Consider the following 14764-nt stretch of genomic DNA (forward strand, 5'->3'; position numbering starts at 1 on the left):
CCGCACAATCATTGAAAGAAACACCAACATGGCTGGGAACCCAGCAAAACTCAACTGATTTAAATTTACTAGAAATAAGAAACAGCCAATGTTGAATCTCGATGACCACCGGATGGACAGGATTAAAGGACCCCAGAGCCATGAGGGCACTACGAGAGTCAACTACAACCACAAAGGAGGAATGAGAATGAGAAACCAAGAGACGAAGAGCATAGAGAATAGCATAAAATTCTGCCGTAAAGATGCTAGCCTCCGAAGGGAGGCGACACATAAGTACAGTCAGGAAAAACAACAGAGGAGCCCACACCGTCCGCAGACTTAGACCCATCGGTGAAGATGGAAATAGAGTGGGAGTGCGAAGAAAAGTGCTCAAGGAAGAGGCTTTTCAGAATTGTAGGAGGGGTAAAGTTTAGTAATACAAGTCAAACTTTAGTAATACAAGTCAAGGACGTACAAAACTTGGGAAGGGGGACTCTCCACGGAGGTAAGGAAGGAACAATATGAGAAGAAACATTAGAAATATGAAGAGAAAGAGAATCCTGTAAGCGAGATAACTGGACAGAAAGTGGGAGACAATGAAGAGGAACAGGAACCAAAGGAGGAGGAAAAGTCAATGCACGACAGAGGCGAGAGGAAGGATGTTGGAAGGACCACGCAAGATAGCGATGACAGTAGCGATCACGGCGGTCCTGAAGAGAGAGAAAGCCAGTGTCAACATAGAAACTAAGGGCGGGAGTCGAACGAAAGGTACCAGAGCTGAGACGCAACCCAGTATGGTGGAAAGCATCAAGACGGCGATGAGTAGAAGGAGAAGCAGAAGAGTATGCAGGGCAACCATAATCGAGTTTAGACAGGACAAGAGAGGAGTGAAAATAGAGGAGCGTGCGCCTATCTGCTCCCCAAGAAGTATGGGACAAAACCTTAAGGAGGTTAAGGGCCTTAGAGCATTCAACTCGGAGGTAAAAGATATGGGCTGACCAAGACAAACGAGTGTCAAAGACTAACCGCAAAAGCTTCGCGGAATCCCTGTACACAATGGGATGACCATAAAGCTACAGAAAGCAGTACCACAAAGAACGACATGCTTCCGAGTAAAAGTCATAGCACAAGTCTTAGACGCAGAGAACTTGAAGCCATGATCGGTGGCCCAAGACGACACGGCATCAATCGCAAGTTGAAGTCGCCGTTGAAGGAGAGGGGAATCATCACCCCGACAGCAAAGGGTAAGATCATCAACATAGAGAGCAGAGAAGACGCCAGAAGGAAGAGAGGAAAGAAGACCGTTGAGGGCAACTAGAAAAAGAGTAGTACTCAGAACACTACCCTGGGGTACACCCTCATACTGCTGAAAAGGGGCAGAGAGAGCAGTACCAAGCCGCACACAAAAGGAACGACAAGAGAGGAAGCTCCGGAAGAAAAGAGGGAGGTTCCCACAAAGGCCAAAAGAATGAAGTTGAGACAGAATATGATACCGCCAGGTAGTGTCGTAAGCCTTTTCCAGGTCAAAAAGGACAGCAACAACGGAGGTCTTCGCAGCAAAAGCAGTACGAATATAGACCTCCAAGTTCACCAGGACATCTGTTGTGCTGCGGCACTTGCGAAAACCAAATTGAGAAGGGGAGAGGTGGTGATAGTGTTCTATGAACCACATCAAACGAACGTTGACCATACGTTCAGGGAGCTTGCAGACACAACTCGTGAGGGCAATAGGGCGGAAGTCCTTGGGGGATGACCCGAGAGACCCTAGTTTCCGAACAGGGAGGACAACAGCATCGAGCCAGTCTTCAGGAACTGACGACGACTCCCAGACCCGATTGTACAGACTCAGTAAATACTGAGACGTGCACGGAGGGAGATGGCGAAGGATTTCATAATTAATGCCATCGGAGCCCTCTGCCGTAGAACCACAAAGGGCTAGGGCAGATTAAAGTTCAGAGAGAGAGAAGGGATCATTATAGGGAAGGTGAAGATAAGTACAGAAATTTAAAGGACGAGATTCAAGGAGAGGCTTACGAAGAAGGAAGGATTGGGGGAGATGAGAACCAGAACTAACAGAGGAGAAATGGGAACCCAGTTCAGTCGCAACCTGCAACGGGTCCGCCACAAGAGCACCATGGAGGCGAAGGACCGGTGAGACATCGGGAACGAACTTACCCGCAATCTTGCGGATATGCGTCCAGACCAGTGGAAGAGGAGTTTCGGACGTAACGGTGGAGACATAAGACGCCCAGCAAGCACGTTTAGCCGCACGGATGGTCCTACGGGCCACCGCACTCGCCTTCCGAAACAAAAGAAAAGACTCAACTGACTGCAGGCGGTGATGTCTCTTCCAGGCTGCATGCTTACAGCGGACAGCCCGAGCACAGTCCAAACTCCACCAGGGAATGCACTTCCGCGTTCCCCGAGAGGAAGAGCGAGGAATAGAGTGGAGGGCAGCATCAAAGACAGTGTCATGAAAAAGAAGGAGGGCGTGAGGGAGAGGTAAAACGGAGAGGTCAGAAATAGTACGGAGAGTAAAGAGGCGCCTGTCAGCCTCGGCAAACCGCCACCTAGGGAAGGAGAGAGGAGGGCGAAAGGAGAAAAAAGAGACAAGGATAGGAAAATGGTCACTGCCATGGAGGTCATCAAGGACTCGCCACCCGAAATCTAAGGAAAGGGATGACGAGCACAGAGAAAGATTGAGACAAGAAAGGGAGCGAGTCCGAGAGTCCAAATGAGTGGGCTCGCCAGAATTAAGAAGGGAGAGGGAAGAAGAGAGGATGAAAGGTTCAAGGAGGCGATCCCGGGTATTTGTCAGCACATCACCCCAAAGGGCATGACCACAATTGAAATCACCCAGCAGGAGCACAGGCTCCGGCAAGAAGTCTAGGAGGTGTTTAAGATCGGGAAGAGAAAGTGGGACAGTGGGGGGGAGTTAAATGGAATAAACCGTGTACCATCTACGCACAAAGATACGGGCGGAAGAACAGTGGAGAGGCGAGAAAAAAAGTAAGGGGACAAAGGGAACATCGGAACGAATCAAGAGAGCAGAAGAATTATGGACCCCAGCAATAGCTGGGGGAGGGGAGAGAAAAGAATAGCCACGAAAGCGACCAGGACGAGAACCAAGCATCGGCTCCTGGAGACAGACACAAAGGGGCGAAAACTATGAAATGAGAAGTTGGAGGTCAAGGAAATTGGCGTAAAATCCACGGATGTTCCACTGAAGAAAAGACATCAGCAAAGAGAGAGAGGAGAGCAACAGAGAGCAAAGAAGAAACAAAGGTGAAGAAGGAACACAGCACGCTAAAAAAGCACAGAGTTAGGATCTGGGTCAGCGAAGTCAGGGTTAGGGGGCATGGGTAAAGTGAGTAAAGAAGGAGGGCAAGAAGCGGGAGGACGGACCAGAGGTGGACGAGCAGGGTCTGGAGGAGAAGGAAGGAGAGGAGGGGGGGCAGAAAGAGGGGAGCGCACTTCAGCAAGAGCAGTAACCGAGATGGAACCGGGGGCTAAAGAAACCCCCCACAGTAGTGTGACGATAATCTCTTTCAAGAGAGATTGAGCCTGCTCTTCCCTATATCATTTACGTCATTTTACAAGTACAAGATGCAATATTAAAGATACGTCCACCAGTATCACCAAACGTTTTGCCCAGGAAGCAAAGTATACCTTGCACCACCCGACACGCCGGCTCTCCACCCGTCGTCAATGAGCAAACTACCCATTCTCCGCCTGCCTGCTCCTGATTTACTGGTGTATCGCCGACAGCACACCTGCACCTGTACTCACGCCCTCTACCTGAGTCGACGTCTGGGCCAGCTCACGCCGTCCTCCTCAGAATATCTCTGTGCTCTTAGAAGTTGACATCTCTCTCTGGTATACTAAGCCCTGGCAGTCGCGTATCTAGGGAAGTGGCAGTTCTAGCCAATATTCTCAGCACCTACCTTATTATTATTGTCTTGCACATTATTTTATATTTGAGTAAATTTTCACATCTATTAATTTTTCATGTTGTTTTGTTTGTTGACTTGTTTTGAATTTTACGTAAGCCAAGGGATTGTCTTTGTTCATATTTTGTTTTCTAAAGTAATTAAAATTTCATTGTTTATTTTGTGTTTTGCGTGTCTTCCCTTTAACTTACCACAGACAAACAGGCAAGCAGTCTCTTTTTTTATGTGGGTGTGACAAGGCTTTGACACCTGCCATTGGAGGACTGCCGAACATCAACACTCCAACACTTTACCGTCACAGTAGGAACAGGGGGCACCACCACCGAAGCGGGAGGGGAAGGAATGATAGAATCAGAGATAGGGGGGTGAAGAAGAAAGTGAAGCTTTCTTACCGACAGGGGAGGAGGAAGGAGAGAAGCCAGGTTTCCGCTTTTGACTCAAAGATACAGGTGTCCCAACAGCAACATACTGGGCAACAAACTCCAGTGTCTCGATAGGAGAAGAAGAGCGAGAACGAACAACACAACCATCAGGAGAGTGATGGATGTCGGTCCGCACAGTCAGGCGGCGTGGAGAGCCAAGAGACGGAGGAGAAGGACGGGAAGGAGGACTAGAAGGAGAGGAAATAGAAGACACAGGAGACGTGACAGACTGGGTAGAAAGAAGGGGAGCCCTAGACAGAGAACCAGGAGGGGGACCCTTCGGGACAGAACGGAGGGAAACAGGGGAGGTGGTGGTGGGCGTGTCCGGGTCTAAGGCTCGGAAACGGTTGTGAGACTGAGGAAGGCGGGAAGGACGAGGAGAGGAAGAGCGCACCTTGCGAGCATAGGAGACACCGGCGAAAGAGGGGAGACAATGAACTTGGCGCCGAGCCTCAGGAAAAGACAAACGGTCCCAGTGCTTCAAGTTGAGGACAGCCGCCTCAAGTTTGTAACGAATACACGCACGGGAGAAGGTAGGGTGGGCCTCACCGCAATTGAGGCAGCGGGCCTGGGAGAAGTGCATTCTAACTTAGAGTGACCCTCGCTTCCACACAGGGGACAGAGAGAGACAGGCCTAGAGCATTTGAGGGTACCATGCCCAAACTTCCAGCACTTACTGCAGAGCCGAGGAAATGGAATATACTCCTGAACAGAGCACCTGGCACCAGCAAGAATGACAGAGGATGGAAGGGTCCTACCATTAAAGGTAACCTTCACAACCCGAAGAGGCAGACGGCGATGACCACGAGGGGGACGAGTAAATGTATCCACCTGGAGAACAGAATGACCCTGGGCCTCGAGGACATGCTCGATATCCTCGTGGCAGTCCCTGAGATCCCTAACACCGGTCGCAACATGGTGCGGGAGGAGAACAGTGCCCACACTGGCATTCAACCGGACGTTCTTCGAGACCTGAAAAGGGGTTTCGCTAAGGCAGGATAAGGAGGCCAAGAGAGTGGCCGCATCCTGAGAAGGAGCAGTAACGACACGGGTACCAAGACGAGTGGGGTTGAAGGTGACAGAGGCATCCACGGAATCGACAAGATGCCTATGAAGGGAAAAATCGTCAGGAGGAGTTGAGTCCAAAGGTTGGAGGTCAAAGTACTTAGTCCATGTAGCAGGACCAAACAAAGCATGGAACGAAGTAGGATGGGAAGGGAGCATACGAGAGTGGCTGTGGCGGGTACGGCGATGAGAACCCATAGAGAGAGACGGGTCGAAAGGTGCAGTAGTCGCAAGAAGAGATGGAACCATGCAAGGGGACGAGATGGTCACCACAGCAGGCTTGGGGCTCGATCCAACCACAGAGGAGGGAGGGGAGCAGGGAGGAAGAGTCCGGTCTGGGCCTAAACCGGGCTCTGTAGCGGAGGATACAGATCCCTGTCTTCCAGGATGGTCCGACTTAGGGGCCTGGTCGCCCACCCCATGAGCCTGGTTAGGAGTAGTCAAGTCGTCATCCATATAGCAAACCAATATATAAGGGATGGGACCCAGAACCAACTGATACCACCTACCAGGGCAGCCAGGGAGGCCGAGCGCGGGCCAGTGCAGGAAGACTGTGTCATCCCCAGCGGTGCTCCCTCTTTTCAACAGTGGAATCCTACTACTTCGTTCATTCTTCCACACTGGTGCTAAGACCCCAGTCCCCCTATCGCTCTAGCCTGGACACCCAACCATCCACTCAGGGCGGCCTCTCACAGGCGACCCCTCCAGCGGGTGGTCCGATGGCTCACAAGGCCCCTACATGGTGCCCTTCAGCACGTACAAAGAGGGGGCACAGGCAATCCACACCTGTCCCAGGGAGGTGTATGTAAGCCCCTCACCACGGCAAGGAGGCACCACGGAAGGGTGGGGTGAATGAATTAGTTGATAGGTTGATTGAAGATCCACAGTCCACCTGCCAACAGGTATCACACATCAGCTTGTATTTTATAGAAGGATAAGATTTAATAAATTCAGTTATATGGCTGAACACTGGCTCTGTTTAAATCAGAGATTTAAACATGTACATAGTCTAGCCTAGCACCATAACTATTAACAGCCAATATATTCTTATACTATAAACAACAATTTAAATTCTAAAAGTATAAAAAATAATTTAAATGTAGTCTAAGTACTAAAAATTATATTCAATTAAATGAACTTATATGATAACTTAAAAAATAACTAAGCAAGCAATTGTTAACTTACTTTATATATTCAAGTATATATGCAATGTATTTATATTCAATTTATATGATGATGTACAGTCAGCTTGACTGAATCTCTTCCAACACCATGGACACTTATAAGGTCTTGTTTATTTATTGCGGCTCAATCTTTTCTCACATAATGGACACTCATGAGGTCTAGTGCTTGGATAAAGATTCTACTGCTGCTCTACTATATAAATAAACTTACTGAGGTATGAGGCGTTGCCTCGCTTTATAACCGACAGACAGACTTATAGGATATTAAAGTTATACAAGCATACAATTGGCCCATTTATACACTACTGTAATAACCTTCAATATGCTTATCTGACGCTGGGTGCCTGTCTGACAGTGTGCCAGACTGATAACTCTCTTGTCGCGAGTTTAGGCACGATATTGTATATCACAGCATTGATGTATGATGTACTAGTAGTGTTGCTACGTGATTTTTCTTTAACTGCTTTGCAAAAAGATGAGGGTTGATGGTGAAGGTGGAGACAAGTCACTGTGTGCTCCACTCTACACTTATAGATATAAATGTTCTAGAGATATTCCTTGTAGATATATTGTCCAGGTACTCCCCCATTTCTAGAGAGTATTCACTGGTGATAAGGATAATTAGATAAGACGTCCTGAGCTAAATAATGTTCGCTAAGGATCCGTCACTGTTCACTCAGTTGTAAACAAACGCGAAGTGCCGCGAGGTATGGTCGTGGGTGCTTCTTGTTTCCAAGATGCCCCTCCCTCCCGTTCAGAAGGGGTAGCTTTCAATGAATATTGATTGATTATTTTTACACTCTAGACTTATGATTGAGATAAGATGTGATTATAATATAATTAGATATAGGATTTAAAGATTATAAGCAGTACTTGATAGTACCAGCATCTATAGGGTCCTATTGCGTACGTAATCATAGTGACATTGTCATCTAGGATCAATCTGTATAATGAATCTATAATGATTCTAATATGATATTGATATGATTTGATACGATTTAGATATGATATAGATATGATATAGAAATTATACATTTCTTAGATGATAATATTGATATAGTGGGTAAAAATTTCCCACATAATTCACCTCCAGAAAAAAAAGTCACCATCGGGGTAACGTCAACCGACCTTCATCACAACTAGCAATTATCTCCTCCGACACAACATCATTCTTCACGATACCAGTGACTGGCGACCGGGCAGGCCTAATAACTCTACCAGCACTGCCTTCTTTCACAGGACCATCACCTGATTCCTTCACAGCTTCGCCAGCCTTCCCATTATTATCTTTTGTCCCAGTTCCTTCACAAGCAGAAAGTCATCTTCTGAAAACACATTCGCCCGATATTCTAGAGCAACTCTGCACAAAGCAGCCATGTCTCCGAGCATTCCACACTTAAAGCATGACTGTTCCTGACCCTGGTAATGAGCATGTACCATACAGCCAGCCACCTTCAGTGATGACAGGATCCCCCCTTATTATCTTCATTGCCACCATTTTCTGGCCCTTGAAGTCTTGCAGGCCCTGATGTAAACCGATGCAGACGAATACCAAAGATGCTACTGTAAAGTTTGAGCAGGAAGAGAAACCAACTTGTGCTCCACATGGTTTTATTCCAACAACAACAAACAATGACGTCATGGTTATACGTTACTTGACTTACTATTTACAAACAAAAGAGCATCTGCACAAAACATGCTACACCTTACCTATGTAGTACTTAATCCTACAAAATACCTTAATCCTAACATTCCTCCCCTTTTAATTAAATTTTTCCCCTACAGGTTAAGTCTATCAGGCGATCGTATGACTCTTCTTGATTTTCTCAACTGGGCCTCCAGACTGGTTACTTCTGAGGAACCTTCTTCTGAATTACTAACTGCAGATTCAATAGGGTTAGCTGTATCCACATTCCCCTCTTTTGACTCTTGCTCTGCCTCCCTGTCTACTGCAGGTGCTACCCCCTTCATTATTAGGTTGCGTATCACTAGTTGCCCCACCTGAAGGGTTTTCAAAATTTCCCATGAACCTTGACATGAGTTGATCTGCATGTCTTTTCCAATTAATGTTCCCAAAACTCTGCACTTGCACAGTGAAATTCCTGCATCCCAAGACTTCCCTAATTTTCCCTTCTACTCCAAGGCTTACCAGTTCCAAAATTCCTTGCATATACTGTATCTCTCTCTTTAAACAACAATTCCTCTCCCCGAACCAACTAGTTGGTCAAGCTAGTTACCGATTTCTCTTTATCTGGATCTGTCTTTACTGCTTCCATGTGCATTTTAAAGTGCTTATTAAACAGTAATTCAAAGGAGATTTACCTGTGGCAGAATGAACAGTTTTTCTTTGATTATTCAAAAAATCTACAAAGCCTTGTATAAATAATACTTTCTGTAAACCGCTCTAACCCTTCTTCTAAGGATCTCACTGCTCTCTCAGCCAGATCATCTGAAGAAGGTTTATAGGCTGCAGGTGTTAAGTGTTTAACACCATTTTTTCTAAAAATATCATCCATTCCCCCAGAAAAAATAAGTAGCACTATTTGACACCCCCATGCCTGGCAATCCAAAATTACAAAATGTTTCCCTGCGCAGTTTATAAGTTACAGATGATGTGGTGGAACTACACACATAAACATCCAGAAATTTGGTGTATGAATCCACAGTCACCAGGGATTATTTGTTATCCATAGGTCCTTCATAATCTATATGAAGTCTAAGCCAGTGCATGACCTGGAAAGTACTAGGGCTTGGGGCTGCTAATAATTCTTGAAGCAAATATGACAATTCTTAGTTACTTCAACAAAATCCTGGTCCACTTTTGACAACGAAACCCAACATCTAGCTTCTGATTTCATAGCATTTATGCCATTATGGCCTACATTCAGCTGTTCCAAAATCTTACATCTCAATTCCACCGGAACCGCCACTCTATTCCTATACAAGAATACATCCTGCTCAATACTAAGGTCAGCCTTTACTGCAGCAAACTCTGACAATAATAAATTATCATTCCAGCCATATTTAACATACTTCATCAACAGATTTAATTTTGGATCCCAACTAGTTGCCTTCCTAATAGTCTGGAATAAAATATCCTCAAAAGACATCGATTCCACCTGGTTAACATATTCCACTGGAATACTGGAACTCAGCTCCTCTGTAACAGGAAATCTACTTAATGCATCAGCTACTACATTATCCTTGCCTGGCTTAAATTCCAAATTATACTCAAATTGCGAGTGAATCAATGTCCATCCTTGAATTCTAGCATTAGCATTAACTGAAATTTGATTATCTCTGCCAAACAATCCTAGCAGGCATTTATGGTCTGTTCTCGCAAGAAATTTCTTTCCCAGCAGAAAGTACCTCAGTTTTTTTTACAGCATATACCAAAGCTAACGCTTGCAGACGAGGAGTCACAATAACGTGGCTGAAATATGTTGACCAAGCCACACACTAGAAAGTGAAGAGACGACGACGTTTCGGTCCGTCCTGGAACATTCTCAAGTCAATTGTGATGAGAAGGATGTTGTTGTTGTTGTTGTTGTTTTAGATTTAGCTACTCAGAACGAAATGTCTATGTAGCACGTAATATGGTGAGCCCGTAATTGAGTTCGGTTATTCGTGATAAGCGTGTTACTCTGATATTTGGGTCAAAGTTTTAAATGGAGGTGAGGTTTCCTCCTTTTGTCCCTGTTTCTTTTTTGCTTCTGTTTTAGTCGTGTTTTAATAACATTATCTTGGTTGTGGATGTAGGTGCTGAATGTTCACTAGTGAGTCCCTTTTTTTAACGGCTTTTCTAATCATTGTAGTGGCTGTGGAATGTGCATCAAATGCAGCTGCTGTCGTTGGATTAATGTTTAGTTTGATGTGCAGGGCTTCAGTAGCTTCACATTCCAGTAAGTAGTGCAATAGTGGCGCCTCTGCTTCTGTTCCCCAGATATAACACTCTTTAACTATTGGGTTTATTACCTCCCAGCAACACTTGTAACCAAGTCTGTGTCTGTGTATGGCTACTGCAATGTCTCTGGATATCTTTTTGTCAGGCTTGAAAGAGTAGTACCCAGTGGCTTGTTCATACCATATTGCAATGGATCTTCGTTCCGCTACTTTAGCTCTGTGGTGACTTTTGATACTTGGGAGTATTTACTTCTTGATTTGCTCCTTAATCTGTGAAAAACTTGGTGGTATTTGAACCTGTACAACTGGTAGAGCAGTGGCAGTTTTTGCTAGTGAGTCTGCCTTTTCATTACCATCTATGCCAATGTGACTTGGTATCCAATTTAGGGTGATTGACAGCCCTAAATTATGGGTTTCTTTCCCTATATGATGGATTTCTGTGAAGAGTTGTATATTATCTCTGTGTTGACTGGATAACAATGCCTGGAGCAAAGTTTTAGAGTCGGTATGAATGATGACATCATGTAAATTATTTTATAGTTTATGGCCTCCTTCAGGGCATATAATTCTCTCTGCAATGTTGAGCACCCACAATTCATGCTCCAGTAAGCTTCATGGTTGTTATTGTTAACTGCTGTCCCAGCAGAACCTTTTTCTTGATCAACTGATCCATCTGTGAAGATGTGAGCCGTTGTCGGTCATGAGATGGTTTCCATTTGTCGTTCTATGACTGCTTTGAGCTTCTGCGAGTCACATGCTGATTTTTTAACTGGTAATCCTTGAATGGTAATCTTTAGACTCGATTCTTCCCATGGAGGAGGCTGCCGAAATTGTTGATATGGTCTTTCTTCTCCTTTGTCTTTAATGGCCCATTTCAAGTTCACTTTCTCTAGAATGTTTACTAGATTATCCGTCCATGCACTTGTTCTATATTGAAGGTTTCTCTGAAGCTATCTATGCAAGCTATCTTTGATTGACAGTCTGGCGGTGGTTCCAACAAGTTTTGCTGTTATAGTGGCTATCCTTTGTTTGATCCTGGTTTTTAATGCTGGTAAGTTGGTTTCCATTCTTAGATTCTCTCGACGTGTCCATATAGGTGCTCCCAACATTGTTCTGAGGGCATCATTTTGAGACACATCCAATTTCTCCAAATTGGTTATCACTGAGGGATTGTAAGAGCAGGAGCAGCATAGTCAATGAGAAACCTAACTGCCTAACTGCTTGAACGTAGTACATTTTTAGTACTGGTAGAGATGCCACATCTCTAAGACTTGTTAGGGAGCGTAAAGCTGAGTTTCGGGCTTTACAACGTTGCCGAAGATATTCAAATTCTTGAGTGAATTTCAATTGGTTGTCTATTATGACTTCTAGGTACTGAAAAGAGGTAACCCACTCAATTTCATGTCCTTGTATTGCGAGTCTGATGTCTTGAGTTCTCATTCTAACAGCCATTGCTTTAGTTTTATTGCAGTTTATTTTCACTGCTATGTGTTCTGCTTCCCTGCTGATAATATCTAGGCATTTTTGAGCATGGTTCCTGGCGCCTTTGCCATTGATGATGACCACAAAGTCGTCTGCATAGTTAAGCAGTTTGGTTTTTGGTAACTGGAGTTTGATGAATTGATCCATGAGACAGTTGAAGAGGAAAAGGCTTAATATTACTCCCTGCGAGGTTCCTTTTCCAGCCTCTTCGAGAACGATGTTTTTCGATGTTGGACGATGACTGTAACTTTTCGGTTAAGCAGGATTCCTTTGCCAAAGGCAAGAGCGTGTCCTTTTATTTCCTTATCCCCAAGGCAGCACAGTGTAGCTGGAGCATTGGCTAACTCGAAGGTTAAGCAGGCTTCCATTGGCAAAGGCAAGAGCGTGTCCGTCGATTTCCCTATCCCCAAGACAGCACAGTGTAACTGGAGCAATGGCTAACTCGAAGGCTTTTTCTAGGTCTAGAAAAATAAGGATTCCAGGTTTGTCATTGATTTGATCCAGAAGGGAGGTAAGACATTCTGTGGTTCTAACACCATTTTTGCAAGCAAACATATTTTGGTGCAGTGGACTGGCTTTCCATTTAATTCGTTTAAGGGCCATTCTTTCCGCGGTTTTGACCAGACAGCTTGTTAATGAGATGAGTCTTGGATTTACTGGGACTTTAGGTCTTGGAATGGGAACTATAATCGCTCTGTTCCAAGAGAGTGGTCGAGTTCTTGTCACCCACACTCTATTGATGAGATTCATTAAGGCTTCTTCACCCTTTTCTCCTAGCTTGGCCAGCATATTGTAAGTGATTTTGTCCTCACCTCGAGGTGTGTTTTTAGTCTTCTTTGTAGCTCTTCTGAGTTCTTTCAGATTGAAAGGTTGGTCTAGTTAGTCATGTAAGGCTAAAATATCATCTATTTTTTTCCATCTTGTTGCTTGAAGTCTTTGGTGAGTCAGAGTTTCTTGAGGAAGTTGAGTGGAACTGGCTCGTGAAGCAAATAGATTTGCTAATCTTTCTGCTTCCTGCTCTGGATGAACATAATGTGGCAGAGCAGGAGGCGATTTTTCTTTGGCCTTGTTGATCTGCCTCCAGATGTCGCCCAAGGATGTATGCTGATTTAGTTTGGCGCACCATTCGAGCCATTTTTCTTCTCTGATTTTTGTTATTTCATCGTGCACATGATCTCGGACAGCTCTAAGAAGTCCTCGATTAGCTATCTCTTCTGAAAATTTTCGTGCACAATTTAGTCTGTTATGTAGCTCTCTGATCCTATCACAGTAATACCAATGGTCCTTGTGTTGTTTGGTAATTGTTTTTCTCTTGGGGATGGCGTGATTCGCTGCTCAATGTATTGCATTTACTATTTTTTTTTCCATTTCTTCGGTGTTGTCAGGAGGAGTGTAGTTTTGGTGCCAAATATCGAGAGATTCCTGAAACTTCGTCCAATCTGCTTTGATAAAGTCCCATCCGGGCTCGGGAGCTGGAGGTCTGGGAGGTAGTGCTATATTTGTAACTGTTTTTGTAGAAAAGTGGTCACTAGTCAGAACATGATCAACTGACCAATGACACAACTCATAAATCCTGGTGGAGACAAACGTGAGATCCAGCTTCCCCCCACCAATGTGGGTTGGTTCTGTCGAGTTAAACTGACTGATTTCATGCGCTTCATCCAAAAGGTGTTCAATATGTCTTCCGTAGGCGTCGGTTCTTGGTGAATCAAGTAGTAATTCACTATGAGCGTTGAAGTCATCCAAGATGATAGTAGGTGGTGTGACTGCTATTTCCAAGATTGCATAGAGATCCATGTCGTGTTCTCTAAGGCGCCTGTATACATTGAAGATGGACAGCATTAAGTTCCTCAAAGTGAGATTAACACCCATAATTTCGACGTTCTCTCCACAGTTAGGCAGGTCTGTGATTGCCGTGGCATTGATATGATTTCTGACTAGAATTGAAATGCCTCTGTGTCCACCTTGTGCAATAGGGCAGTGGAAACCTTGGTATTCTGGGATATTGATATATCTTTCAGTCCTGGTGAGTGTTTCTTGAAGTAAAACAATATCAATGTTGTCTTTGAGAAGCACTACTCTGAGTGTTTGTGCTTTGTCTTTGAACTCTTGAATGTTCCATTGTATAATCTTGAGATTGTCCATTATCCTGTTAGAGTTGAATTCATTGAGTCCATGGTAGTTTCTAAAGTGCTGATTTCCCCGACGGCTTGTGTCTTCTTGGCTGGGGTGAAGACTGCTATTGGGTGCTGAAACAATTCAGTTTCGTCACCTTCTTCGAGTTCTACTTCGTCAATCTTTTCAGGTAGGGCTTTTAGAAGAGTGTAAGAAATAAGTTCAGTAGATTGATTTTTGAACTTTGTTATCATTTCCTTTCTTGACTATGGGCTGGTCTGTTACAGTGCTTGGATTTTTTTGTCAAGCATCTTGCTGAAGGTATCTGTTAGGGAGGCAATAACCATTGGAACAGTAGTCATTTGATACACCTTTGGTTGCCTTTCATTTGTCTTGGTTGGTGATGAGACTCTTGGTTGGGTCCTAGCTTCTTTGCTACATTCAGCCACAGGGGCATTTGATGATATAGGGATCGTCATTCGTGCTTGGTCGGTCTTGGAGGCAATAACAGGTGTAATCCTATTGCAGCCCTGATCTATTCGGTTGCTGTTGCCTTGTGGAGCAGTGCTTTGTTTTCTCCAGTTATTGGAGGCCCTGTTCTTGCTCAGACTAGGAGGAATTGGTGCTTTAGTCTTTTGATGATTTGTATCTGCATTTATTCTGA

The 14764-nt window shown here is 44.7% G+C and overlaps 1 protein-coding gene across 1 annotated transcript; it reads right to left on the reverse strand.

Moving 5' to 3' along the window:
* Positions 1–12288: 12288 nt before the first annotated feature.
* LOC138360097 (uncharacterized) lies at positions 12289–12774 on the reverse strand. Its single transcript, XM_069320038.1, has one exon. The coding sequence runs from the start codon at positions 12772–12774 to the stop codon at positions 12289–12291; it is 486 nt and encodes a 161-aa protein (XP_069176139.1).
* Positions 12775–14764: the final 1990 nt, after the last annotated feature.

Source organism: Procambarus clarkii, unplaced genomic scaffold, assembly GCF_040958095.1.
Source record: "Procambarus clarkii isolate CNS0578487 unplaced genomic scaffold, FALCON_Pclarkii_2.0 HiC_scaffold_95, whole genome shotgun sequence".
Taxonomy (NCBI): Eukaryota; Metazoa; Arthropoda; class Malacostraca; order Decapoda; family Cambaridae; genus Procambarus; species Procambarus clarkii.

What these genes read in the sequence shown, in the direction of transcription:
- LOC138360097 (XM_069320038.1), bottom strand. Translation starts at nt 12,774, where the DNA reads ATGCTGGCCAAGCTAGGAGAAAAGGGTGAAGAAGCCTTAATGAATCTC.